This window comes from Macaca nemestrina, chromosome 13, assembly GCF_043159975.1.
Source record: "Macaca nemestrina isolate mMacNem1 chromosome 13, mMacNem.hap1, whole genome shotgun sequence".
Classification (NCBI taxonomy): domain Eukaryota; kingdom Metazoa; phylum Chordata; class Mammalia; order Primates; family Cercopithecidae; genus Macaca; species Macaca nemestrina.
Window position 1 is genome coordinate 10,943,880 of NC_092137.1, and position 24,981 is coordinate 10,968,860.

At 45.2% G+C, this 24,981-nt stretch overlaps 1 protein-coding gene and 1 non-coding gene across 2 annotated transcripts in view; both read right to left on the reverse strand.

Annotated features, from left to right (window-relative positions):
- LOC105486489 (protein disulfide isomerase family A member 6) overlaps window positions 1-20,820 on the reverse strand; it is a 28,258-nt gene extending 7,438 nt beyond the window's left edge. The window contains exons 1-6 of the mRNA XM_011749382.2: window positions 20,712-20,820; window positions 12,148-12,289; window positions 7,401-7,458; window positions 6,777-6,903; window positions 2,606-2,712; window positions 1,243-1,373 (exon numbers count right to left, since the gene is read on the reverse strand). Coding sequence (XP_011747684.1) covers window positions 1,243-1,373; window positions 2,606-2,712; window positions 6,777-6,903; window positions 7,401-7,458; window positions 12,148-12,289; window positions 20,712-20,730 — 584 coding nt within the window. The 5' untranslated portion in view covers window positions 20,731-20,820. The remainder of the gene's footprint in view (window positions 1-1,242; window positions 1,374-2,605; window positions 2,713-6,776; window positions 6,904-7,400; window positions 7,459-12,147; window positions 12,290-20,711) is intronic.
- Window positions 20,821-23,647: 2,827 nt separating this feature from the next.
- LOC112427520 (U7 small nuclear RNA) lies at window positions 23,648-23,708 on the reverse strand. Its single transcript, XR_003019130.2, has one exon. It is a non-coding gene; the product is annotated as a U7 small nuclear RNA (small nuclear RNA).
- Between the last annotated feature and the right edge of the window lie 1,273 nt (window positions 23,709-24,981).

Consider the following 24,981-nt stretch of genomic DNA (forward strand, 5'->3'; position numbering starts at 1 on the left):
TCTCCGTTACCCAGGCTGGAGCGCAGTGGTGCGATCATGGCTCCCTGCAGCCTCAACCTCCTGGGCTCAGGCGATCTTCTCATCTCAGCCTCCAACACAGCTGGGACTACAGGTGCGCGCCACCACCCACCGTTCATTTCTGTATTTTTAGTAGAGATGGGGTTTCCCCATGCTGCCCAGGCTGGTCTCGAACTCCTGGCCTCAAGTGATCCACCTCACCAGGCCAAATATTTGGATTTTAACTTGCAGCCCAAACATTTTTTTTTTTTTTAAAGACAGAGTCTCCTCCTGTCATACAGGATAGAGTACAGTGGTATGATCTTAGCTCAGTGCAGCCTCTGCCTCCCACAATCAACAGATTCTTGCGCCTCAACCTCCCAAGTAGCTGGGAGTACAGGCGCATGCCACCACATCCAGCCAATTTTTTTGTATTTTTAGTAGAAATGGGGCTTTGCTGTGTTGCCCAGACTGGTCTCAAACTCCTGGCCTCAAGTGATCTGCCTGCCTCGGCTTCCCAAAGTGCTAGGATTACAGGTGTGAGCCACCACACCCGGCCTATACTTTTCAACTGATCTGTGCATTTCTGCCCAATCCCCAGTTATGTCACACCTAGAAAACATTTTGTGTGTGGCTTTACTAAAGATACCATGCTACCCTTCACATGAGTTTCCCGTTCTACCACTGCCCCTAATCCGGACATGAGTCAGTCCCTTGTTAATCTTCGGCAATATGAGAGAGGAAGCTCTTGGCACTAATGTCAATGTTTTTTTTGTTTTTTTTGTGATGGAGTCTCGCTCTGTCGCCCAGGCTGGAGTGCAGCGGCCGGATCTCAGCTTACTGCAAGCTCCGCCTCCCAGGTTTACGCCATTCTCCTGCCTCAGCCTCCCGAGTAGCTGGGACTACAGGCGCCCGCCACCTCGCCCAGCTAGTTTTTTGTATTTTTTAGTAGAGACGGGGTTTCACCGTGTTAGCCAGGATGGTCTCGATCTCCTGACCTCATGATCCGCCCGTCTCAGCCTCCCAAAGTGCTGGGATTACAGGCTTGAGCCACTGCGCCCAGCCCTGTCAATGTTTAATATTCACTTAGAGTCAGAGTTTTTCTGGAAGAGATCTTAGTGGTGATCTACTATCTAGTTCAGCCCTTTCAAAATAAGCTAATCAATAAATTAAAAAAAAAAAATAAGCTAATCAATGTACTGAAAACACTGTGGCTGAACAGACTACTTAGTAGAAGGCACTTACTTTTTGCAGTGTCCACACCAAGGAGCATAGAACTCAACCATCCAAACATCTTCACTGTCCAGAACATTCTCATCAAAGCTGTCATCTGTCAGCTCAATCACATCCTTCTTACTTGAACTATCACTTCTGCCCTGTCATTTATGATATTAAACATCAAACAATTTGGCCAAGAAGAATACTTTTCCTATTTTAAATAACACTGCTTCTACATCTTAACAAAGTTTTAGGGTTTTTCTTTAGTGAATAAAATAGTGAAAATGGTTGTATTCAAATTGGGTACATTCTTCAGCATTATCATTTTTGCTTGGTAAATAGTCTTTTACTTTCAAATAATTATCAATACATTGAGTACAACATATAACCTGTACCTGAATTCCGTCACCAGCTCTTTTTAGTGAGAACCCTCAACATGGCTCAAAGAACCACCTTAAAAACACTGTTCTAATTCAGACTCAAGTACAGCTACTGCTTCATCCCAGGATGTTCTGCTACATCTTTCATAGACAAAGCCCCTACCAGTCAACAAAGCTAAAAATAACACTTAATCCTTTTCTTTTTTCAAAGAATGTTCTTCAGTACTAAATCTAAGAAGCAGTCAGCATTGCTTTCTGTTGCCAGGCAGGGTGCAGGGGGCCAGGCAACTATGCTCATTAAATGTCTAAGTTTAAAATAAAAGGCAAGAACATGGAATCTTTGGGTAAGCTCTGAGCCTGTATAAAGAAGCGAGTTTAACTGGTCTCCTAAAAGTAAAGGCCCATTTAATATTTATATATCTTCAAGTTTGTCTTTTCACAAGAACATCAGTGTTAAGCTTCACATTTCATACAAGGGCATCTAAAACACCAATCTGCTCCTCTCTCTCTCTCTTCTCCCCTATCCATTTGTGTAGAATTTTCCATGGATTTGGGGCTGAATGCCACAGATACAGGCCAAGAGGTAATCCAGTCTCATCACAGTTTGCCAAAGCCTACCCAGAGGAGAACCCGTCCATCCCATCCCCACTCTTGACCTACAAGTGCCATGGGATGCCAGCACCTGGCTCCTGGGCCTGGAGCTGAAGTTCACATTCTTCTGTTTTAGCCCAGGGCCCAGGAAGCCTATCTAGGGGCCTGGTACTTGGACTGCAGGTGTGGAAAGAGGCCCTGGGACTGACTGGCCATGGCAACAGCAATCCTGAGGAGCCCAAATGAGCAGGCTGGATGGCTGGTTCCCTCTGGGTTCAGTGGATCCAATCCTCCATTATTCTTTAATTGAAAGTTTACCACTTTCACATACTTTTAAAAAAACAACTATCTTTTACAAGGAATCCACACTCTGGCTTCAAAATCACGACACATTAAAAACTGACATTTTATGGTCTTACTTGTTTTCCAGAACTGTATCCTCCGCTCCGTCCCCCGAGGCGATCCTTCACAAGCTGGCGCAGAGCACTGAGCGCAGCATCTACGATGGCTTCACCAGTTCTGCCACCTACAGGAGACGGAAGGTAGGCGGTCCTCAGCCCGGCCTTCAGCAAGTGCCTCATCTGGCCCAGCCCAAGACTGTCTTTACCTCACTGTCAGCTTCACCGGGTGACACAGTTCTGACAACATGTGTATCTCTGACAGAACAAACTTTCTCCCCAGTATGCATTTTGCACTAGACCTAACACTTGGAAAACCAATTTCTCTTCCTTTCTCATTATTATTTTTTTTCTGAGATGGAGTCTCACCCTGTTGCCCAGGCTAGAGTACAGTGGCACAATCTCGGGTCACTGCAACCTCCGCCTCCCAGGTTCAAGTGATTTCCAGCTAATTTTTGTATTTTTAGTAGAGACGGGGTTTCACCATGTCGGCCAGGCTGGTCACAAACTCCTGACCTCAAGTGATCTGCCCACCTCAGCCTCCCAAAGTGCTGGGATCACAAGTGCAAGCCACCGTGTCCAGACTGACTCCTCTTAAGTTTTATGTAGTTAGTGTGAACGAAAACTCCCTGCTCAAATACCATCTCCTAATGAGAATAACTCACAAATGTTTACCGAACATGGACATGGGTGAATAAGAAGCTTAAAATCTAGCTGGGAAAGCAGGGGAATTTCCCAAATACAAAAGGAACTATTTCTGTGAAATACCGGATAGAAAAGATGGAAAAACTAGGTATGAGGTGTTTTGAAGCCAAATAACTGAAAACCATTCCAGGCTTCTTTTTTTCTATCTTGCTTGAAACATTGTTAAGCTGAACTTAACAAATCTGCATTAAAACTCACAGAGGCAAGATGACAATAGTCTTTGGAAGTTCACCAAATAAGTTTATTTGCTCAAGAGAGTCAGGGGCTATTAACTAACACAGAAGTACTGGAATAACCTATGCCATCTGCTGTCTTCAGTTTAAAGGCAAAACTAGTTCTAATAGAATCTCTTTAGAAAGTTCCTTTTCTGGAGGGCCATAGTGGCTCATGCCTGGGATCCCAGCACTTTGGGAGGCGTAGGCATGTGGAACACCTGAAGGCAGGAGTTCGAGACCATCCTGGCCAACATGGTGAAACCCTGTCTCTACTAAAAAGACAAAAATTAGCTGGGTGTGGTGATGGGCACCTATAATCCCAGTTACACAGGAGGCTGAGGCAGGAGAATCACCTGAACCCAGGAGACAGAGGCTGCAGTGAGCTCAGATCATGCCACTGCACTCCAGCCTGGGTGGCATAATGGGACTCTACGTCAGGAAAAAAAAAAATTTTTTTTTTTTTAGAGTTTTCTCAAACTCCTGTACTCAAGTGATCCTCCCAAAGTGGATCGGCCTCCCAAAGTGCTGGGATTAGAGATCTAAGGTGTGGCGGCCGGCCTTTTGGGAGGCCGAGGCAGGCAGATCATGAGGTCAAGAGTTCAAGAGCAGCCTGATCAACATGGTGAAACCCCATCTCTACTAAAAATACAAAAATTAGCCAGGCGTGGTGGCGCACGCCTATAATCCCAGCTACTCAGGAGGCTGAGGCAGGAGAATTGCTTGAACCCGGGAGGCGGAGGTTGCACTGAGCCAAGATAGCGCCACTGTACTCCAGCCTGGGCAACAGAGCGAGACTCCATCTCAAACAACAAAACAAAACAAAAATACCCACAAAATATACTACAGCAGCTCTCAGCAACTATTCAGATAATCGTGCACTGTATCGCTGGCTGAGCCTACCAAGTATGTCACTTGATAACACAGAAGGGCAAGGCCTCAACATGAAACAGCCTCTGCTCCTTATCTATGTCAGGCATCTCCATCATCTGAACCAGTGCCCCTTCCCCAAGTCTTTATCTGGACATATGCCAAATCGTGAAGTATACTAGGAAAAAAACTTTTCAGCATTTTAGGCCACACTGTCTATTGCAACTACTCAATTCTGCTGATCCAGTGCAAAAGCAGCCAGAGACACTATGTTGACACACAGGTAGGGCTGTGTTCCAATAAACTAAATTTATAAAAACAGCAGCAGACTGACTGCACTAAAAACATGCACATTTTCGTAAGTGAGGAAAACTAAAACAAACTATTATTCAAAGGCAGAAAAGCAAGTGTTTACTCAGGGGAAAAAAAAGGTCTTTCCCTAGAACTTTGGAGCTGGGGAGGCAAGTAGAGACGTGTCCAAGGCCACATCTTTGTCTTCAGACGAGACCTCCAGCCTCGAGACCTGCCCACGACATGTATTTACCAAGTATTTGTCTCATATGCTTTATGTGTACTATTTCAATTAAGCTTCCGGTACCTTAAAATGGGGTTTGCACATCCCCATTTTACAGAGAAGCAAGACACTAAGTTTAGTTACGACGTTGTGGAGTGTGGAGAAGCCAGCAGCCAGGCAGACAGGATGGGCTGCCTTCCCAGCTCACACACGACAGATTCTGTATCGCTCACCCCCGCCTTCCCTGCCTTCTATTAGCTGGACCCAGGCAAGTCACCAATGACAGACAACTCTTTGTTTTACTATGATGTTGATGCTGCCACCCAACCTGTGAGCTGGTACTGCTCACATAAAGCAAAACCTAAGATGACAAAGTTCTGTCACTCATATGTTCCATATAACATCTTCAACAAAAACCTTTACCAAATTAGCCATAATTTCAGCTTCAAACAAATTATGCCCAATACTTTTACTAGCACCATGGATCTGGCTCAACGCAGCAACTCTGATTATCTCAAATATAATAATCTGTTTGTGATATCTTTTTTTTTCTTTCTTTTTTTTTGAGATGGAGTCTTGCTCTGTTGCCCAGGCTGGAGTGCAGTGGCGCGATCTTGGCTCACTGCAAGCTCCGTATTCTGGGTTCAGGCCATTCTCCTGCCTCAGCCTCCTGAGTAGCTGGGATACAGGTGCCCACCACTGTGCCCAGCTAATTTTTTTGTAATTTTAGTAGAGACGGGGTTTCACCATGGTCTCAATCTCCTGACCTCATGATCCGCCCACCTCAGCCTCCCAAAGTGCTGGGATTACAGGTGTGAGCTACCATGCCCGGCCCATTTGTGATATCTTAATTAAATAACAGGACAAGGCCGGGCGCGGTGGCTCAAGCCTGTAATCCCAGCACTTTGGGAGGCCGAGATGGGTGAATCATGAGGTCAGGAGATTGAGACCATCCTGGCTAACACGGTGAAACCCTGTCTCTACTAAAAAACACAAAAAACTAGCCGGGTGAGGTGGTGGGCGCCTGTAGTCCCAGCTACTTGGGAGGCTGAGGCAGGAGAATGGCGTAAACCGGGGAGGCGGAGCTTGCAGTAAGCTGAGATCCGGCCACTGCACTCCAGCCTGGGCGACAGAGCAAGACTCCGTCTCAAAAAAAAAAAAATAAAAATAAATAAAAATAAATAAATAAATAACAGGACAATTCTCTAAGACTGTAGTGCCTATAATGCCAGCTACTTGGGAGGCTGAAGTAGAAGGATTGCCTGAGCCTAGGAATTTGAGTCCAGGCTGGGCAACATAGCAAGACTCTGTCTCTTAAAAAAAAAAAAAAAAAAAAAGAATAATAGTGTTGCTGAAATAGCATTTAGTCCTGGGGGGGGGGAACCTGAATTCTATCTTTAGTTGCCTCAGGGGCTCACAGCAGACACTCACAATTTACTTATCTACAAAACAGAATTTGTGTAACCATTTATTATTGACAGTTCAGGAGACTAAGACTCTCAAATTACAGACTCTCCTCTTCTATAGTAGTATGTTAGACCCCTCTCCTACAGTAAAGGGAAGAGAGATTAGAGCAAGAAAATACATGTAGATCTTTATTAAATACAAGTGACTGTAATGAGAAAGACAAGAGAGTAGCACAGAATACTATTTTCTATCATTGCTAATGTGACGTAGACCTAAGCAAGCGTGAAGTGATAACACAAACCTGTGTGACACACATTTCATCTTCAGATTGACTCGGAGGGTGTAGGAATCACTGTGTATCATTTATAGATAATTCAGGTACAATGAGGTTGAGAACCTTGCAGTAGAGCAGGTTCTCAAGCTCGTTAAAGAACAGTAGGTTCTTGTCTACCAGGGGAATGAAGTAGCTAGGAAAAGTCCTTACCTTGGTAATCTTCTGGTCTGTTTTTGTTGGATCCAAAAATCTTAATGGTAGGAAATCCCTGAACACCATACTGACCTCCTAGGGACTGATGCTTATCTGCATCAACTGCACCAACTTTGACAACATCCTGTGGGAATGTAAAAGAAATAACAATTTTTCCTTCCGCTACAGCAGATTCCACAAGAACTCATTATCTGCTTCATATAGACTCAGAAAAAGGTAATAAAGCACTGGGTGCAGTTTGCAAAATGAGTCAATAAGGGCCTTAGCCTTGAACACCAGAAGAGAATCTAAATGCAATGATGCGGGAAATCAAAGTCAGCCCATGGAGGGAACTCTGCGGCTCACAGAAATGGCAGGGCTGAGAGTAACTGTCATTTATCCGGGAAACAGAATAAACAAAAACAGGCAATGTAAGCATTTAAATGTGTATTATCCCCTTGTTCTCAGTATGATTTTGACAACGAACCAGTATTTTCAACTCTGATATGCCAACTAGCTTCCCATTGAACATTAAACCCTCTGCATACTTATTATTTAAACATACACAGGTGAATATGGACATCTTAGAAACTTACTATAAAAAAAACTTTTGTAAGCCTTTTGCATTCCTAAGAAACTTACTTTTAATGCAGTTGCTGCTTTCTTCCATTCTGGTGTTAATCTTTGACAGTGACCACACCTTTTGGGGGTAAGACAACACAAAGCAACAGTTAAAGCCTTTGATTCTCAATTCAAAAAATTCAAAACTTCAGTTAAAAAACTCCATCAATGGTCTACTGAGTGAGATGCCTGCAAAGAGGACAAGCACAAATAAAACAGGATCAAGGCCAGGCACAGCTGCTCATGCCTGTAATCTCCAGTAGTTTGAGAGGCCAAGGAGGGAGGATCACTTGAGGTCAGGAGTTTGAGACCAGCCTGGCTAACATGGTGAAACCCCATCTCTAATAAAAATAAAAAAATTAGCCAGGCATGGTGGCGCACGCTTGTAATCCTAGCTACTGGGGAGGCTGAGGCACGAGAATCATGTGAACCTGGGAGGCAGAGGTTGCATAAGCTGAGATCATGCTGCTACACTCCAGCCTGGGCAACAGAGTAAGACTCTGTCTCAAAAACATAAAATAAAAATAAAATAAATAAGTAAAATAGGATCAGCAACCTGGATGAGCTCACCACTTTATTACTTACAACAATCACTTTTCATATCATCCTAATACAAAAGCTTCCAGCCGGGTGCAGTGGCTCACGCCTGTAATCCCAGCCCTTGGGGAGGCCGAGGCAGGCGGATCACTTGAATTCAGGAGTTAAGACCAGCCTGGCCAACATGGCATGGTAGCACACGCCTGTAATCTTAGCTATTGGGGAGGCTGAGGGAACTGCTTGAACTTGAGAAACGGAGGTTGCAGGGAGCTGAGATCGTGCCACTGCACTCTAGCCTGAGCAACACAGCAAGACTCTGTCCCCCCAAAAAAAAAAGCTTTCAAATTACTGCTCAATTAAATCATATTCAAACTCTGTAATTTATAACTCTACAGCTGAACAAGCCCTTTAGAATCTATCGGGTTCAATGTGCTTTCCTGTGTGGAGCTGAAAGTCTAGGCAAAACGCAGATTCTTGGCGTCCACAAACCCAAACTTCCTGGTGGAGGAATTGCATTTTATTAAGTTCTACTAGTGGTTCTTAAACCTACTGAAGTTTGACAGTTTCTAATCGAGTCCAACTTTTTAATTTCATAGATGAGGTATCTGGCCTAGATCAACTATGCCTGTATCTCAATATTCTCTGGGTTCCACAAATTGCTTCTGAACTTAGAAGCACATACATAAACCCACGTTTGTGAACCTAACAAGCCAAAATGCATGACATGACACCACAAGATGGTGATGTGAGTGAGTGACCGAGGTGGGGGAGGCAGGGAAAGCGGAGGAGAGTGGGGAGAGGAGAGAAGAGAACACAAGGAAAAACGACCTTAACCTTGTAGATACTATTACTGTGAAATACAACACAGAAAAGTGCTTCTAAGAAATTACATCCTCGTGAACCTGTTAGCCCTTACCACTCACTGAGGTTGTAGGTAGCTAACTGTTCGTTTTTATTGCTGTGTAACATTCACTGTATGCAGATACCATAGTTTATTTCTCCAGTGGTGATCTGACGCATTTTTAAAAACAAAGTAAATTCTCTTCTAATTAGGTCTCTAAGGACCAAATGCACAAATGCTAGGTGCCAGCACCATGATGAAAACACTTTATAGATGATTTCATTTAATCCGCCTGAAGCTGAAGGCAGGTCCTTTTGTTATTTCATTTTACAGAGGATGGAACTGATGTTGAGAAGAAATTTACCCAATATCACAGCCACCCGGTGTCAGAGCTGCCTGACAAGTTTTTGATTCCAAACAATACAATCATCCAGGTAAAAGTTTTAATCACTATGTAATTGAGTACTGGGGCCTAAACTCAATCCCAATATCTGAAGCTAGGATCTTTCAGGGGAATGTCCTGAAATGCTACTTCTATGTATTTATATACAGTATGTTTTGTTGTTTAGGTGAGATACCCAAAAATTCAGAAGTCAGATTTTTACAGGGTTTTGTGCCTCTTTAATTTCAGTTTATCTAAGAAAGGAGGACTAAATTCAGAGACTGTCAGAGTTCATCCTCTCTTCTATTTGATCTGCACATACATCACAATGCCACACACATATAAATATGGCATACAGTCTACCCAGGGGTTCCGCACCTGGGGTCCAGACTCCCAAAGGGCTGGTGGATAAAAATTTAGGGAATCCCTTTTAGGAAAAGAAAAAAAAGAAAAAAAAAAAAGAATAAATCTGAAGCCAAGGTGGCCTTTTAGGAAAAATTTAGGGGAGGGAGTCTATGAATTTGGATGAAAAAAAGTTTTTATTTTCACTAATCTGTAATCGAAATTTAGAATTTCCTTACAAATGTAAACAACACTCCATAGTCAATTATTGTGACTTTATCATGAATAAATATCACAGCTATTTTCATTACCACCACTATAGTTGTCACAGGTATCTTCAAACATCATGCCCGTCCCTATTCAGAATTATTGCAGCAGTCAAGTCTGCTGGTGGACCTTGGAACCGGTTTAGCATCCCTATTCTAAAAACCTACAACCTGAAATGTTCCAAAATCCAAAACTTTCTGAGCGCCAACATGACACTCACAGGAAACAGTCACTGGAGCAGTTCAGATTTTGTATTCTCAGATTAGGGATGCTCTACAGCTAAGTATTATGCAAATCTTCCAAAATCTGAAAAAATCCAAAATCAGAAACACTTCTGGTCCCAAGCATTTCGGATAAGAGATGTTCAACCTGTACTTACTGTCCTTGTAAAGTACTACATTAGTATTGAAATTTTAATATTTCAATAATCGTATTTCCATAGGTTTTCTTTGTGATCTTATAAGCTTTATTTAAACATGTAAAGGTTTGATTTTTTTTTTCTTTTTTGAGACAGGCTCTCACTGTTGCCTAGGCTGGAGTGCAGTGGCACAATCACAGCTCACTGCAGCCTCTATCCCCCAGGCTCAGGTGATCCTCCCACCTCAGCCTCCTGAGTAGCTGGGACCACAAGTGCACAGCACCAGGCCTGGGTAATTTCTTTGTTTCTTTTCTTTTCCTTTTTGTAGCGGTGGGGTCTTTGCCACATTGCCCAGTCTGGTCTGGAGCTCTGGTGCTCAAGCAATCCACCCACCTTGTTCTCCCAAAGTGCTGAAATTATAAGCGTGAGCCATCATGCCTGACCATAAAGGTTTTATTATAAGAATCCAAGGCCTTCACCAAGGTGCCACAGGAATCCAAGCACAAAAGGAAGTTAAAAAGCACCTGCCTGACCCGGTGCAGTGGCTCACAGCTGTAATCCCAGCACTTTGGGAGGCTGAGACAGGCAAATTGCTTGAGCCCTGGAGTTAGAGACCATCTTGGATAACATGGTGAAATTCCGTCTCTATTAAAAAAATATAAAAAGTAGCCGGGTGTGGTGGTACATGCCTGTAGTACCAGTGCTGGGGAGGCTAAGGTGGGAGGATTACCTGAGCCTGAGAAATCAAGGCTGTAGTGAGCCATGATCATGCCGCTGCACTCCAGCCTGGGAGAACTGAGACCCTGTCTCTCAAAAAAAGCGCTTGCTCTAATCAGACATTCTTTCACCCAGACACCACAAAGTAAAACTCTGCCAGTATAATAATTATTAACTAGTGGATCCAGATCCTGCCTTCTCAATTATGCTGTCTTGTAGAGTCTTACAATGAGGTATTTTCTCTTGCATGGTCACTCTCAGAAACAAGGTAAATTACCTATGCCATATATGATAAGCTTGTAAAAACCACATACGGAGACATTTGACAACACAACAGTTTGTACAATTACTATTTATATATTTGCTAGTATAATTGAGCTAATCCATACAGAATTAGCATTTGCATTGAACACATAAATACCAGAGCCTTTAAAAATAGTAAAGGCATTAGGTGGACAGGACACACAATGTGGCAGCATCCACTTTGAAAATAAGAGCGTTTTTACCTCCATTTGCTACACTGAGCATGAAGTAAAATGGTCCATGAGGAATGGTGGTTAGTTTCTAAAACTCAGTTTCAAAGAAAAAAGTTAAAGTGAGAAAGGAAAAACTTTCATCAGGCATACCCTAAAATGCAACCATCAGGTTTCAGTATCGCTCACTCAAGCTGACAAAGCCTTGTTCACATGTCAAAGAGCTCCTTGGGATTTCAGATCACCACACAGTTCTTCACAGACACACAGCGGGCTAGGGTTTGCTTCTCCTCTCAGGATACTCGTGGCCTGCTGGTTTACAGCAGAGACAGCCTCATATACATCTGGCACAGTTTCCACTCTTCTATTTGTTTTTTTTTTTCCATTAAATGCTTTAATCACACAAACCATTAGCACAATGTTGTACTTTTAACTGTATATAATTTTGTGCCTTAGTTTCAATGGTGATTACATTTTTACCCCACAGGGGTTTTTCCAGTATTGAATGTAAGGCAAGAATTTTTAAATTAAACCAGATTTTCTAACTACATTATTTCAGGAAATAATTCTCTTCAAGAAACAGAATGAAGTTAATCATTAGCCCCTCTATTTTCTTTGCTCAAGATTCCTTCCTCATAAAATTAGTTTTCCTTCCACACACATCACCTCATCAGTAGATCTTCCTTAACAATAGACGAGATACTTTGCATTTCCCATTTCCCTCTTCTCTACTTCTTTTAAACAAACAGTAAGCTAAACTAGATGACTTAATAAAATCAGATTTTTATACAGCATTTTCTCCAATTTCAGAAAGTTCTATAAATAATCTACAACTATTTTATAATACTTACCATGGAGCATAGAATTCTACAAGCCACAAACTATCACTCTGAATAACTTCTCGGTTGAAATTTGATGGAGTTAATTCGATCACATCGTCACTAGAGGAATACAGACCATTCACTGCCAGAAAGAAGGCACAGCTCACCAGACCTGAAGTAACAACAAAAGTACACCATTAACAGCACTGTTCATGCTTTGACTGGGAACCCTGGGGAACCAGAGTCCTCTTCAACTGACCAGGGCCCTTCACACAGGAGGGCGGCCTAGCTCTGGCCCCTATGCCCTCCCTGCTGCAGTCGGAGCCCCTGGAATTTCACTCCCATTGCTGCAACACTGAGCCAAAAAGGAATGGACAGTTCCCACTCCCATTCCTTGGGCTGCACTGGAAAAAGGCTGAAGCATTATTCTTAGTGGCTTTCATGTATCAATGTCTTTGTTCCTTACAACCACTCCATGAGGCAGCACTATCGTTTTATGGGCATGGACACTGAAATATTAGGAGGTCACTTCTGCCTGTGTAACCTTGGGCAATCACATGGTAATCATTCCTCACGTTATTCCATTGCAATTACTAGCACATTATCTTTATTCAAGTATCTTTTTGAAGGGAAAAATAATTATTGTCTCTTCCACTAGACTGTGACTCTTTCAAGAGCAATGGTAATTTGTTTGTTTTTTTGAGACAGAGTTTTGCTCTTGTTGCCCAGGCTGGGGTGCAATGGCACGATCTCAGCTCACGGCAACCTCTGCCTCCCAAGTTAAAGCGATTCTCCTGCCTCAGCCTCCCAAGTAGTTGGGATTACAGGCATGTGCCACCATGCCTGGCTAATTTTGTATTTTCAGTAGAGACAAGGTTTCTCCATGTTGGTCAGGCTGGTCTCGAACTCCCGACCTCAGATGATCCGTCTGCCTCGGCCTCCCAAAGTGCTGGGATTACAGGCGTGAGCCACAGCGCCCGGCCAATGTTTATTTTATGGAGTTTTATTTCTCTTAATACTATCCATAACACATTATCAGAAAAATTTTTCACGAGAACAACCTTATAAAGAAAGGATACAATGTCGACTGTATTGCTGACCACACAGTTCTGCCACACTGGATCGAGAGCATTTTCATTAGCAACTCTGGAAACTTAAATGCAATTTACAACAATAATAGAGGAAAACAAATTCTGAACTGACTTACTAGTATCTTAAGAACCCAAAAGTTCTCTGAAATGGCATTACTATCAAAATTTCACCTTTCAAATTTACATATACAGTCACATCCACAGGGTCAAGGAGAGGACACACAAATGAGGGTGGTCTGTGGATTACAATGGAGCTGAAAAAATCCTATCACCTGGAGCTGAAAAAAAGCCTGGGCAACATAGGGAGACCTTGTCTCTATAAAAAATTTAAAAGTTAGCCAGGGATGCACTTGTAGTCCCAGCTACCGGGGGGCTGGGGGTGCTGAGGTGGGAGGATCACCTGAGTCCAGGTGGTCAGGGCTGCGGCAGGGAGCTGTGTTTGCACCACCGCACTCCGGTCTGGGTGAGAGTCTCGGTAACTGGCCCTGTGTAGACCTAGGTTAATGTGCGTGTTTGTGTCCTCGTTTTTGACAAAAAAGCTTAAAAAAGCAAAACAAACAAATTTTAAAAACAGAAAAAAACCTTACAGAATACAATATATAAAATAAAATACTGACCAGGCGCTATGTGTCATGCTTGTAATCCCGGCACTTTAGGAGGCCAAGGCGGGCAGATTGCTTAAGCTCAGGAATTCAAGACCAGCCTGGGCAACATAGTGAGACCCCCTCTCTAAAAAAAGTACAAAAATTAGCCAGGCATGGTGGTGCATGCCCGTAGTCCCAGCTACTCGACAGGCTGAGGTGGGAGGATCACTGAGCCCAGGGAGGTCAAGGCTACAGGTGCAGTGGGCTGTGATGCGCCACTGCACTCCAGCCTGATAGAGCGAGATCCTGTCTCAAAAAAAAAAAAAAAAAAAAAAAAAGGAGAGAGAAAATATTTTTGTACTACTGTACAATGTGTTTTAAGGTAAGTGTTTTTACAAGAGCCAAAAAGTTAAAAAAAAAAAAAAAATTAAGTTTAGAAAGTAAAATGTTGCCCAGACACCATGGCTCATGCCTATAATCTCAACACTTTGGGAGGCCAAGGTGGGAGAACTGCTTCAAGCCGGCAGTTCAAAACCAGGCTGGCCAACATAGAATAGTAAAACCACATCTCCCAAAAAAAAATAAAAGAAAAATGTTACAGTAAATTAAGGTTATTCTATCGTTCAAGAAATAAAATGTTAAGAGCAACCCCCAGTCATGCGAGCTGTATTCATGGTAAATGTCCTATACAGCTGTACCATTTTTTATCTTTTATATCATATTTTTACTGCACCTTTTCTATGTTTAGATAGACAAATGCTTACCACTGTGTTACAACCGCATACAACATTCAGTACAGTAACATGCCGAACGGATTTGTAACCTAAGAGAAATAAGCTATACCACAGAGCCTAGGTTTTTAGTAAGTTACGCCATCTAGGTTTGTATTAAGTACACACTGATGTTTTCCACAATGAAGAAATCGTCTGATATGACAACAGAAATTAAAGAAATTTCTATTCCTGTCTTTTTAGCATCTCTGAAGTTGATCACAGATCATATCTCTAAAGTTAAGCAACACATGACCATATACAAAAATGTGCTAATTACCTCTAGAACAAGGTAAATAATGGAATATCCTCAGACTGTTCTTGACTTCAACAGGAATGTCTTCCTATTTGCATCATGCTGGCTTTTGGGTTGAAATAAATACACTGTTTTATTTTTTTTGAGAGAGGGTCTTGCTCTGTCACCCAGACCGGAGTGCAGTGGTGCAAACACAGCTCCCTGCAGCAGCCCTGACCACCTGGACTCAAGTGATCCTCCCACCTCAGCACCCCCAGCCCCCCGGTAGCTGGGGCTACAGGTGCATCCCTGGCTAACTTTTAAATTTTTTATAGAGACAAGGTCTCCCTATGTTGCCCAGGCTGGTCTCAAGAGATCCTTCTGCCTCTGTCTCCCAAAGTGCTGGGATTACAGGTATGAGCGATCACGCCAGGCCAAAATATACTTACAATGTTAAAGAAATTTCTGTCTATTCCTGTCTTTGCAGCATCTCTGAAGCTGATCATATCATTTCTTCCTTTTAATTTGTTGATATAGCAAATTGTAAGTGAGACTGGCCTGTGTTCTCAAGTAGTGTGTGCCATCTTAGTTACATTTTCATATGCTTACTTCAGAATTAGAATTTGGAAGATTTCAAATGGACCTTTTTGGAATAACTAAATGGTACATTTCTTCTGGAAGGCGTATACACCATTGTTCATTGTTTTACTGCTAAATCCTCCATCATACAACACGTTCAGTTTTTCAAATCACTTTCAAATATGTCAGATCACTTAATTTTTGACAGCATTACTAACTAGAAAGTAGGAATTATCCCCATTTTGTAAATAAAGGTCTAGACCAGTGGCCCATCTATTGTCATACATGTAAGAGGTAGGCGAGCTCTCCATTTCCAAGCTTTTCCTATTACACCATGCTGTCTTTTTAGTGCTCAAGATAAAGTGGTTCTGTACGCTACAGGCACGGATGAACAACTGTGGTATTCAAGATTTACACTGCATTTGAATCATAGATATGGCCAATATTGTAAGGACTTATAAAACTGTGAACTTTACTAATAGTGAAGCCACTAAAGGGTTATCATGCAGAGGAAAGAATAGATTTGTGCTTTCTAGAAGGAGTATTCCAGTTGCCATGTGGAAGGTGGACTGGAAGAATTATTGAGAGTGGTGTCACATAAACCAAGATACATGTGGGAGGGGCCACACTAACAAATACTACTGGGAGAGAAAGGAACAAAGACAGAAAACCAACTATTGATTGGATTTAGTGACAATTCACCGGGAGCCCTGGCAGTTGTGGTGGAGTGAAAATAAGAGGCATGTAGTCTACAGAAAGTTGGAGAGAATACAGGTAACCATTTAAGCAGGTTTCATTACAGAGACCAGAGGCAGGCAAACGTAGAAAACAAGGAAGGTTTCTCTGTAAAGATGGGCGTGATCTGGGAGAGGAAGACATGCAGTGGGAGAGGCCAAAGATAAAATACAGGGAATATCTGAATAAAATGCCCGGAGTCAGAGGAGGGACAGGAACCCAGTCGGTGATGGGAGTAGCCTTTGACAGGATGATCTCCTTTTCCATTTCAAGAGGTGGGAAAGGATGCCTGTGAACGGAGGCCAGGCTAACCAAAGTGGGGCTGCTCCCTCAGCAACAGTGTTGTCCAGCATGACAGCCACTGGCTACCCCAAACTAAGATGTGCTGGTAAAAAGCATACTGAATTTTGAAGACCTAATGGAGGGAAAAACGTAATCTCATTATTATTTTTCTTTTTTTGAGATGGCATCTTGCTCAACTGCCCAGGCTGGTGTGCAGTGGTGCGATCTCCGCTCACTGCAACCACTGTCTCCTGGGTCCAAGCGATTCTCCTGTCTCAGGATTACAGGCACCAGCCACCACGCCCAGCTAATTTTTGTATTTTAGCAGAGATGGGGTTTCACCACGTTGGCCAGGCTGCTCTTGAACTCCTGACCTCAGGTGATCCGCCCACCTCGGCCTCCCGAAGTATGAGGATTACAGGAATGAGCCACTGTGCCTGGCCTCATTATTATTTTTCATTTTGGAAACACATGTTGAAATGATCTTAGATATACTGAGTAAATACATTAATTTCACCTGTTTCTTTTGGTGTTTCACCTGTTTCTATTTTAAATGTAGCTACTAGAAAATTTAAAATTACATACATGTTTGCATTATATTTCTATTGGATGGCGTTGCTCATTAATCTTTTCATTGCTGCAGAAAAGGTGAAGTAGAGTTTGACACATTTAACAAAGCAAGTAAATCAAGAACATAAACACTGACAGTCGTAACTCCCAATAAGCTTGAAAGTAAGACTAAGGCTGGGTGTGGTGGCTCAGGCCTGTAATCCCAGCACTTTGGGAGGATGAGGCAGGTGGATAACCTGAGTCCAGGAGTTTGAGACCAGCCTGGGCAACATGGCAAAACTCCAACTCTTGTAGAGAAAAAATATAAAATACAAAAATGCAAAAATTAGCTGGGTGTGGTAGGGTGCATCTGTAGTCGCAGCTACTCCAGAGGCTGATGTGGGAGGATTGCTCCAGCCTGGGAGGCACAGCGAGATCCTGTCTCAAACAAACAAACAAAAACAAAAAACAGGATAATCCTCTACAGAGATGCACTACTTTTTTTTTTTTTTGAGACAGAGTCTCGCTTAGTCGCCCAGGCTGGAGTGCAGTGGCGCGATCTCGGCTCACTGCAAGCTCCGCCTCCCAGGTTCACGCCATTCTCCTGCCTCAGCCTCCCGAGTAGCTGGGACTACAGGCGCCCGCCGCCTCGCCCGGCTAATTTTTTGCATTTTTAGTAGAGACGGGGTTTCACTGTGTCAGCCAGTATGGTCTCGATCTCCTGACCTTGTGATCCGCCCGCCTCGGCCTCCCAAAGTGCTGGGATTACAGGCGTGAGCCACCGCGCCCGGCCGAGATGCACTACTTTTAAAGAATTTTATATTTTTTGTAAAATCTGTATAATTTGGTACTTGCTCAATACACCGAGCCTATTGTGAAATTTTCAAAAACCGAAAAGCAAAAGAGTAAGTTACAGATATTTTCTACTTCAGAATTTTTAAATTACTCCAATGTAACCATTTCGTCAATCCACTACTGACTGAATTTTGATTGTTGTTTCCAATTCTGCACTAACAGCCCAGCCCTGAAAATTCTTGTATTTTCCTCCTCCCATCAAATTAGTATGACTGTTTCCTCCAGATAAATTCTTACAAGAGAGATCTGGGAGAATGGCTAACATTCTGAGATACCTGTCACACTAAGCTTCAGAAACTGCGGTCTTTATTTCTGGCAAGACAAAACAGTAACACTTGCGTGACTCTGTACCAGGCATTGTTCTAAACATTTTGCATATAGTAAGTCATTTAAGAACCCTAAGCGGTATGTGTCATGATGCCCTTATTTCATAGACCAGGAAACTTAAACACAGAAAGGATAACTTACCTAAGATCATATATTTAGATAGACCCAAATTTCTAACCGAAGGGCCGGAGAATGCAGTGGTATAATCCACAGAACATCATTAGGTAGACTGTGGCAGAATTAGGTACTTTCACTTCTCTTTGCCAGTCAAGGACAGCAATAGAGTCAGTCCTCTCCTCTTCATGCTGTTACAAGCAGGCTGCAGTCACCACAAGAGACCAGGGTTTTTCACCTTAGAAATGTGCTTCCCTTTCCATACAAAGACGCTCTTTACTGACAGTATTAACACATTCTTTTTTCTAGTAATGGTGACGGACCTTTGCTTGCTTTAAATTTTGCCTAGTTCTCACAAGAGCCTCCTCTGCTTGTACATGGCTACCCAATGAAAATGCTGTGTTGATTAAGGTTTGAGACTAAAATTCCTAAAAAGGCAATGTGACCTAGCAGGGCTACAAGGAAACCGAACATACTACTGAGAAAGAACAGACAAAAGATGTGGACATTCTGAATGCATAAAAGTAGCCAACAACTATCCCCAAGCCCCAAGAACACAAAAAACCCTGGGCTTACTTAAGATGACAAAGTAGGTCAATGCTGACCAATGATATTGTTTCTAAAATTCACATCACCATTCCACTCAGTGATAATGAACACCAATGGGAAATCGGACCATCCGAGTGAGTGTCTAGAATCTCTGTGAGCAGATGGCTCTGCCATCTGTGGTTTTCCATTCCTCCACGGCAGTTAAGGATGTTATAAATTCACAGCAGTAACATCTCTGTCCCACATCTGCTAGGAGTCATCTACGGTCCCAGAGCAGTCATCTAGAAACCAAGAGGTTTCCCAAAAAGGCTGCCATTTATTAAAATGAGTTAATTAATAGACTCACAGACTCGTTCAGGGTCTAGTCTGAACTTCACTCACAGGAAACTAAACAGACTAAAATCTTTTCCCCTCATCTACTCTCTCCACAGTAATATGGCAAATATTTACATCTCTTTAAACATGTACTAACTGGGCGAGGTGACTGACACTGGTAATCCTAGGATTTTGGGAGGCTGAGGAGTGAGGATCACTTGAGGCCAGGAGTTTGAGACCAGCCTGGGCAATACAAAGAGACCCTGACTCTACCAAAAATTTAAAAATTAGCCAGGTGTGGTGGCATGTGTCTGGATCCCTTGAGACCAGGAGTTCCAGGCTGCAGTGAACTATGATCAAAACCCTGCACTCCAGCCTAAGAGACAGAGCAAGACCCTGTCTCGAAAAACAAAAAGACATGTACTAACTCATTAATCCTGAGGACAACCCTAAGGGAGTACTATTATCAGCCCCTAAAATGGTGAGCACTACTGAAAAGGCACTGGCACAGAGTGGTTAAGTAACTTGCTCCGAGTCACAGAGCCAGTAAATAGGGGACAGGTGGTCTGAGGCCAGAGACAAGGTTAAGGACTCTCAGAGCCAAGGCTGTGACCAAGGCGAGCCCGGCGAGGACAGGACCCTTGGCCTCGCCTACTGTAGCCTCCGAAGCAGACATTTACAGAATTCCTAAGACGCTGGGTTCCATTTCGTTTTTAAGGAGTCCGATGACATGTGAAGCACCCCTGCGTCCTAAGCCCACGTTTTGGAAGGCACTGTCCCTTTCTAAGGCAACTATGGGTATTTATTTCAGGACTGAGATTTAACATTTCAGTTTTTTGTTTCTGAGACGAAGTTTCACTCTTGTTGCCGGGGCTGGAGTGCAGTGGCGAGGTATCCGCTCACTGCAACCTCCGCCTCCCGGGTTCAGGAGATTCTCCAGCCTCAGCCTCCTGAGTAGCTGGGATCACAGGCGCGCGCCACCACGCCCGGCTAATCTTGTATTTTTAGTTGAGACAGGGTTTCGCCATGTTGGTCAGGCTGGTCTGGAACTCCTGACTTCAGATGATCCACCCGCTTCGGCCTTCCAAAGTGCTAGGATTACAGGTGTGAGCCACCGCGCCCGGCCTAACATTTCAGTTTTTAAAAGTAGGAGCTGCATAAAACAGGTGGCAGAAACAAGCTGCAGTGCAAGGCGCCCGCCATCCTCCGTTCCCACGCACGAGTTCGAGAAGGCGCCCAGAGCAAGCTCCCCCGCGATTCGCCGGGAATACTGACCCCCTCGCCAGAATCCGGCCGGGGCTGGGCTCCGCGGTTCTCCAGCCCGGCCCCGGACCCCGCGCCCAGCTCCAGCACACTAGGCTCCCGCCCCCCGCGCACCGCCCTGCGAGGCTGCAAAAGTCCCTCCCCACCGGCGCCCTAGTCTCCGGCGCACCCGCACCTCCGACGGGCAATCTCGCAGCTCCTCCGGCCGCCGAGGCCCGCGCCTCCCGCCCGCCAGGCCCGCTTCCGGCCGCCTACAGGCCGCGGCCAGCCGGGGAACGGCCTAGAGATTGGAAACCTTTCAGGCCGACCCCAGCTCGCCCCCCTCCCGCCGCAGGCCCGCACCTACCAAGCCCCAGGAGAGCCATGCCGAGCGCTGGGCTACGTGCAGTCCCCACCGCCGCCGCCGCTTCAGCCCTGCCGCGTGCCGCACGCCGCGCCCCCGCGCCCACGTCCCGCCCCAGGCCGGTCCAGTGGTCCGCCGGGCGGCCGCGCGGGGGCGGGCCGGAAGGAGCTCGCCGCGCCGTGGCTGCGGCTCATTGGCCCTGGTGGACATCGCTCACTCACATAGCCAATGGGAAGCGGCCGGGTAGAGGTTGCCGGTTTGGTTTTTTTCACGGGGGCGGTGGCGAGCAGCGGAAGGCGGGGCCTGCTGGGGGCGGGGCTGGCAGCCTGGGCTCGCAGCCCGTCTGCTACCCCGGCCCTCTCGGGGTGCTGCTCCGAGGGGAGTCCAGTGCTGGGCGTTTACCTCAGTTCCTTATTCTGCACCCCCCCACCCGCCTCCTTCTTACCTCTGTGCGCCCCCCACCCTTTTTATCCCGGGGGAGCGTGATGCGGCCTCAGGGCACCCACGGTCCGGGTAGCTGACAGGGAATTCCCCTTGTGCCCGACGAATATTCCGTGGACACACATTTGCTCCGCCCGCGCTGTCTGCAATGTAATTCGACGAGTTTCAATTTTGTTGAATTACTTTGAAAGTTCTTCTGTCTAGGGCGCATGGCTCTGCAGAGCCATCTCCTCCTTCTGTGGAGAACCCCAGGGACTTAAGCGGCAGTCTCCTCGCTGACAGGGTCTCCACTTTGTCCTGGGGAGCGAGGGGGCCGGCAATGCGCTCACGTGGGTGTGTGCTTTGTAAAATATGCAAAAGTAAAAAAAAAAATATGTTTGTTGGGCAGGTTGGCGAGCAGTGGCATGATATAGCTCACTGCAGCCTTGAACTCCTGGGCTGCAGTGAGCCTCCCGCCTAGGCCTCCCAAAGTGCTGGGATCACATGCATGGGCCACCACGCCCGGCTAAAGTAAAATTTTTTTGTTTTTTTGAGATGGAGGTTTGCCCTTGTTGCCCACGCTGGAGTGCAAAGGCGGTGTCTTGGCTCACTGCAGCCTCTGCCTCCCGGGTTCAAGTGATTCTCCTGCCTCAGCCTCAGCCTACCGAGTAGCTGGGATGACAGGTGCATGTCACCACGCCCAGCTAATTTTTGCATTTTTAGTAGAAACAGGGTTTCTCCATATTGGCCAGGCTGGTCTCGAACTCCTGACCTCAGGTGATCCGCCTGCTTCGGCCTCCCAAAATGCTGGGATTACAGTTGTGAGCCACCGCGCCCAACCTAAAAGTAAAATCTTTCAAGCACAAGTTAAGACCACTGTATCTTTCCGCCCTGATTCTCCCTCCTATGTTTGGAGTGGACGTGGACATTTTGTTTTTGTATTATTAATTTATCCACATTGTACTGTTTAAGGCATAAGTATTCTTAGACTGGGGTCCAGGAGTGGTGAGGGCCGGCTGGTGGGCTTCCTGGAGGAAGTGGCACTAGAGCTGCGTTTGGAAGATTTTTCAGGCAAACTGGACTCAGAGGCACAGCAGCCCTCTGAAGTCACGGGGGCCTCTCTTGGAAGCCACATGCCAGCACTGATTTTCCCCAGGGAGGCTGCTTGTCCCGGGACAGAAATCCTCAGCTCGGTACCCCGGGCAGCTCCTCCTGAATGTGAAGGCCCCTGGGAATCCCAACTAGTGATCGCAGGGCCGTTTGGGATTCATAGCAGAGGGCAGTGGACTGCGAGCCTATTCCTCCAGGCCTGTCTGCTCTCCCTAAAGGGCGCCTGAGGGGCAATGAACGCTGAGTTTATTTTTCTGACCCCTTTCCCGCACTTGGCACATTTCCCCCCCTTAAATTTGCTGCTGTTGCTGACTGGATTACAGCGAAGTCCTTTTCCTCTCAGCCCGGAAAGTCATTCTTTTCTTCCCTGGAGGAATTTAATTCTCTTACCCGAAGAGGGCCCCTTCATTTATCTTCAGGTTAAGACAGTGACTTAACTTTGTCCCCATGGGCCACAGACATCACAGCTTCCACAATGCACTCACGATCGAGTGTTTTCTCAGGGTTGCGAGCTGATCGCAGCCTCTCCAGGCCTGCTGTGTTCAGGCAGCAATCCCGCTTGGTGGCCCACACTGCCAGTGCCCTCGTGTGCTGTGTGGTCTCTGTCCCAGTTGGCCTCAGGGCTGATCCTCGTGGAGAAAACAGAGGCCAGATCATAACTCCCTGCTAAATATCCCAGGTCACTGGCTGCTCTGGAACATGGGCTGAATACGCAGCTGCACGAGGCACACGCCCCTGTGAAGGCCACTGTACATGCACAGGCTTCCGGAAATGCACAGGCTTCCGGAAATGCACAGGCTTCCGGAAATGCACAGGCTTCTGGAAATGCACAGGCTTCCGGAAATGCGCCAGGGGGTGTTGCTCATTTCTTTTTTCATTAAAACCAAATGCACATTAACAACCTAATTATATGATAAACTGTGTCAGGCACAATCACTGGCCCCAGGGAGCACATGGCCAACAGAGAGGCACATTACGCAAGGAGAAGCCCCTGGTACAGTGGAGTGGAGCCCAGAGGAATAACTTCCTTTTCTTTCTTTTTTTTATTTTTGAGACTGAGTCTCACTCTGTCACCCAAGCTGGAGTGCAGTGGCGCCATCTCAGCTCACTGCAACCTCCGCCTCCCGGGTTCAAGCGATTCTCCTGTCTTGCCCTCCCGAGTAGCTGGGACTACAGGTGCGTGCCACCACACCCAGCCGATTTTTTTTATTTTTAGTAGAGACAGGGTTTCACCATGTTAGCCAGGATGGTCTCTGTCTACTGACCTCGTGATCTGCCCGCCTCGGCCTCCCAAAGTGCTGGGATTACAGGCATGAGCCACCGCGCCCGGCTGAATAACTTCTTTTTTCGTTTCTTCACTGTGGTAAAATATACATGCAATTTGCCATTTCACCTATTTTGTGGGGTGAGGGGGCTTCCAGTAAAAGCTGGAAAATCTGCTAGACAAATTCTAAACAAGCTGTAACACCCTTTTTTTGTTTGTTTGTTTTTGAGACAGTCTTGCTCTGTTGCCCAGGCTGGAGTGCAGTAGTGCAATCTCGGCTTACTGCAACCTCCACCTCCTGGGCTCAAGCAATTCTCCTGCCTCAGCCTCCCAAGTAGCTGGGAGTACCTGTGCACATCACCAATGCCCAGCTAATTTTGTATTTTTAGTAGAGACGGGGTTTCACCATATTGGCCAGGCTGGTTTTGAACTCCTGACCTCATGTGATCTGCCTGCCTTGGCCTCTCAAGGTGCTGAGATTACAGGCATGAGCTACTGCGCCTGGTCAGCATCCATTTTTAAATGTACAATTGAGTGGCATTAAATACATTCACAATGTTGTAGAACCATCACCACTAATCATCTCTAGACCTTTTTTGTCATGTTAAACGGAAACTCTGTACCCATTAAGCAGTAACTCCCCCTTCCCTGCTGTCCCCTGCCCTTGGTCACCTCTATTCAACTTTCTTTATGAATTTGGCTAATTTAAGTACTTCATATAAGAGAAATTGTATTTGTCTTTTTTCGTTGTTGTTTTTTTGAGACGGAGTTTCACTCTTGTTGCCAGGCTGGAGTGCAGTGATGCAATCTGGGTTCACTGCAACCTTTGCCTCCCGGGTTCCAGCAATTCTGCTGCCTCGACCTCTCAAGTAGCTGGGATTACAGGCACCCACCACCGTGCCTGGCTAATTTAAAAAATTATTTTAGTAGAGAGTGGTTTCATCATGTTGGGCAGGCTGGTCTCGAACTCCCAGCCTCAGGTGATCCACCTGCCTCGACCTCCCAAAGTGCTGGGATTACAGGCGTGAGCCATGTGCCTGGCCTGTGTCCTTTTTTTTTTTTTTTTTTTTTCCCCAAAACACCATTTTCCTCTCTTTTTCACAGGCTCCAGCCTAGAGTCAGGTGTTGGGTTAAATTATCTTGTCTCTTCAACCTCTGTTCATTTGGAACATTTTCATGCCCTTTTTGTGCTTTTTTTTGTTTGTTTTTTGGCATCGACACTTTAGAAGCACACAATCCCACCTCCCCACTTTTAAAAATACAACATTTTTCCTTTGGGTTTATCTGAAATTCTCTTGTGATTGGACTGAAGTCATGCCCTTTTGCCAGAGACCACATATGTGACTGGGATTTTTTTCTTGGTACAGCCTTCCTTTCTTCCACAGTTATTTTGCTTCCCAAGATCAGAGGGTGAGCTTCTACTTCATAGAATCAGGTTGTAGCAGAGCTGAAGAAAGTCTCAGAGGACATGAATTCAAC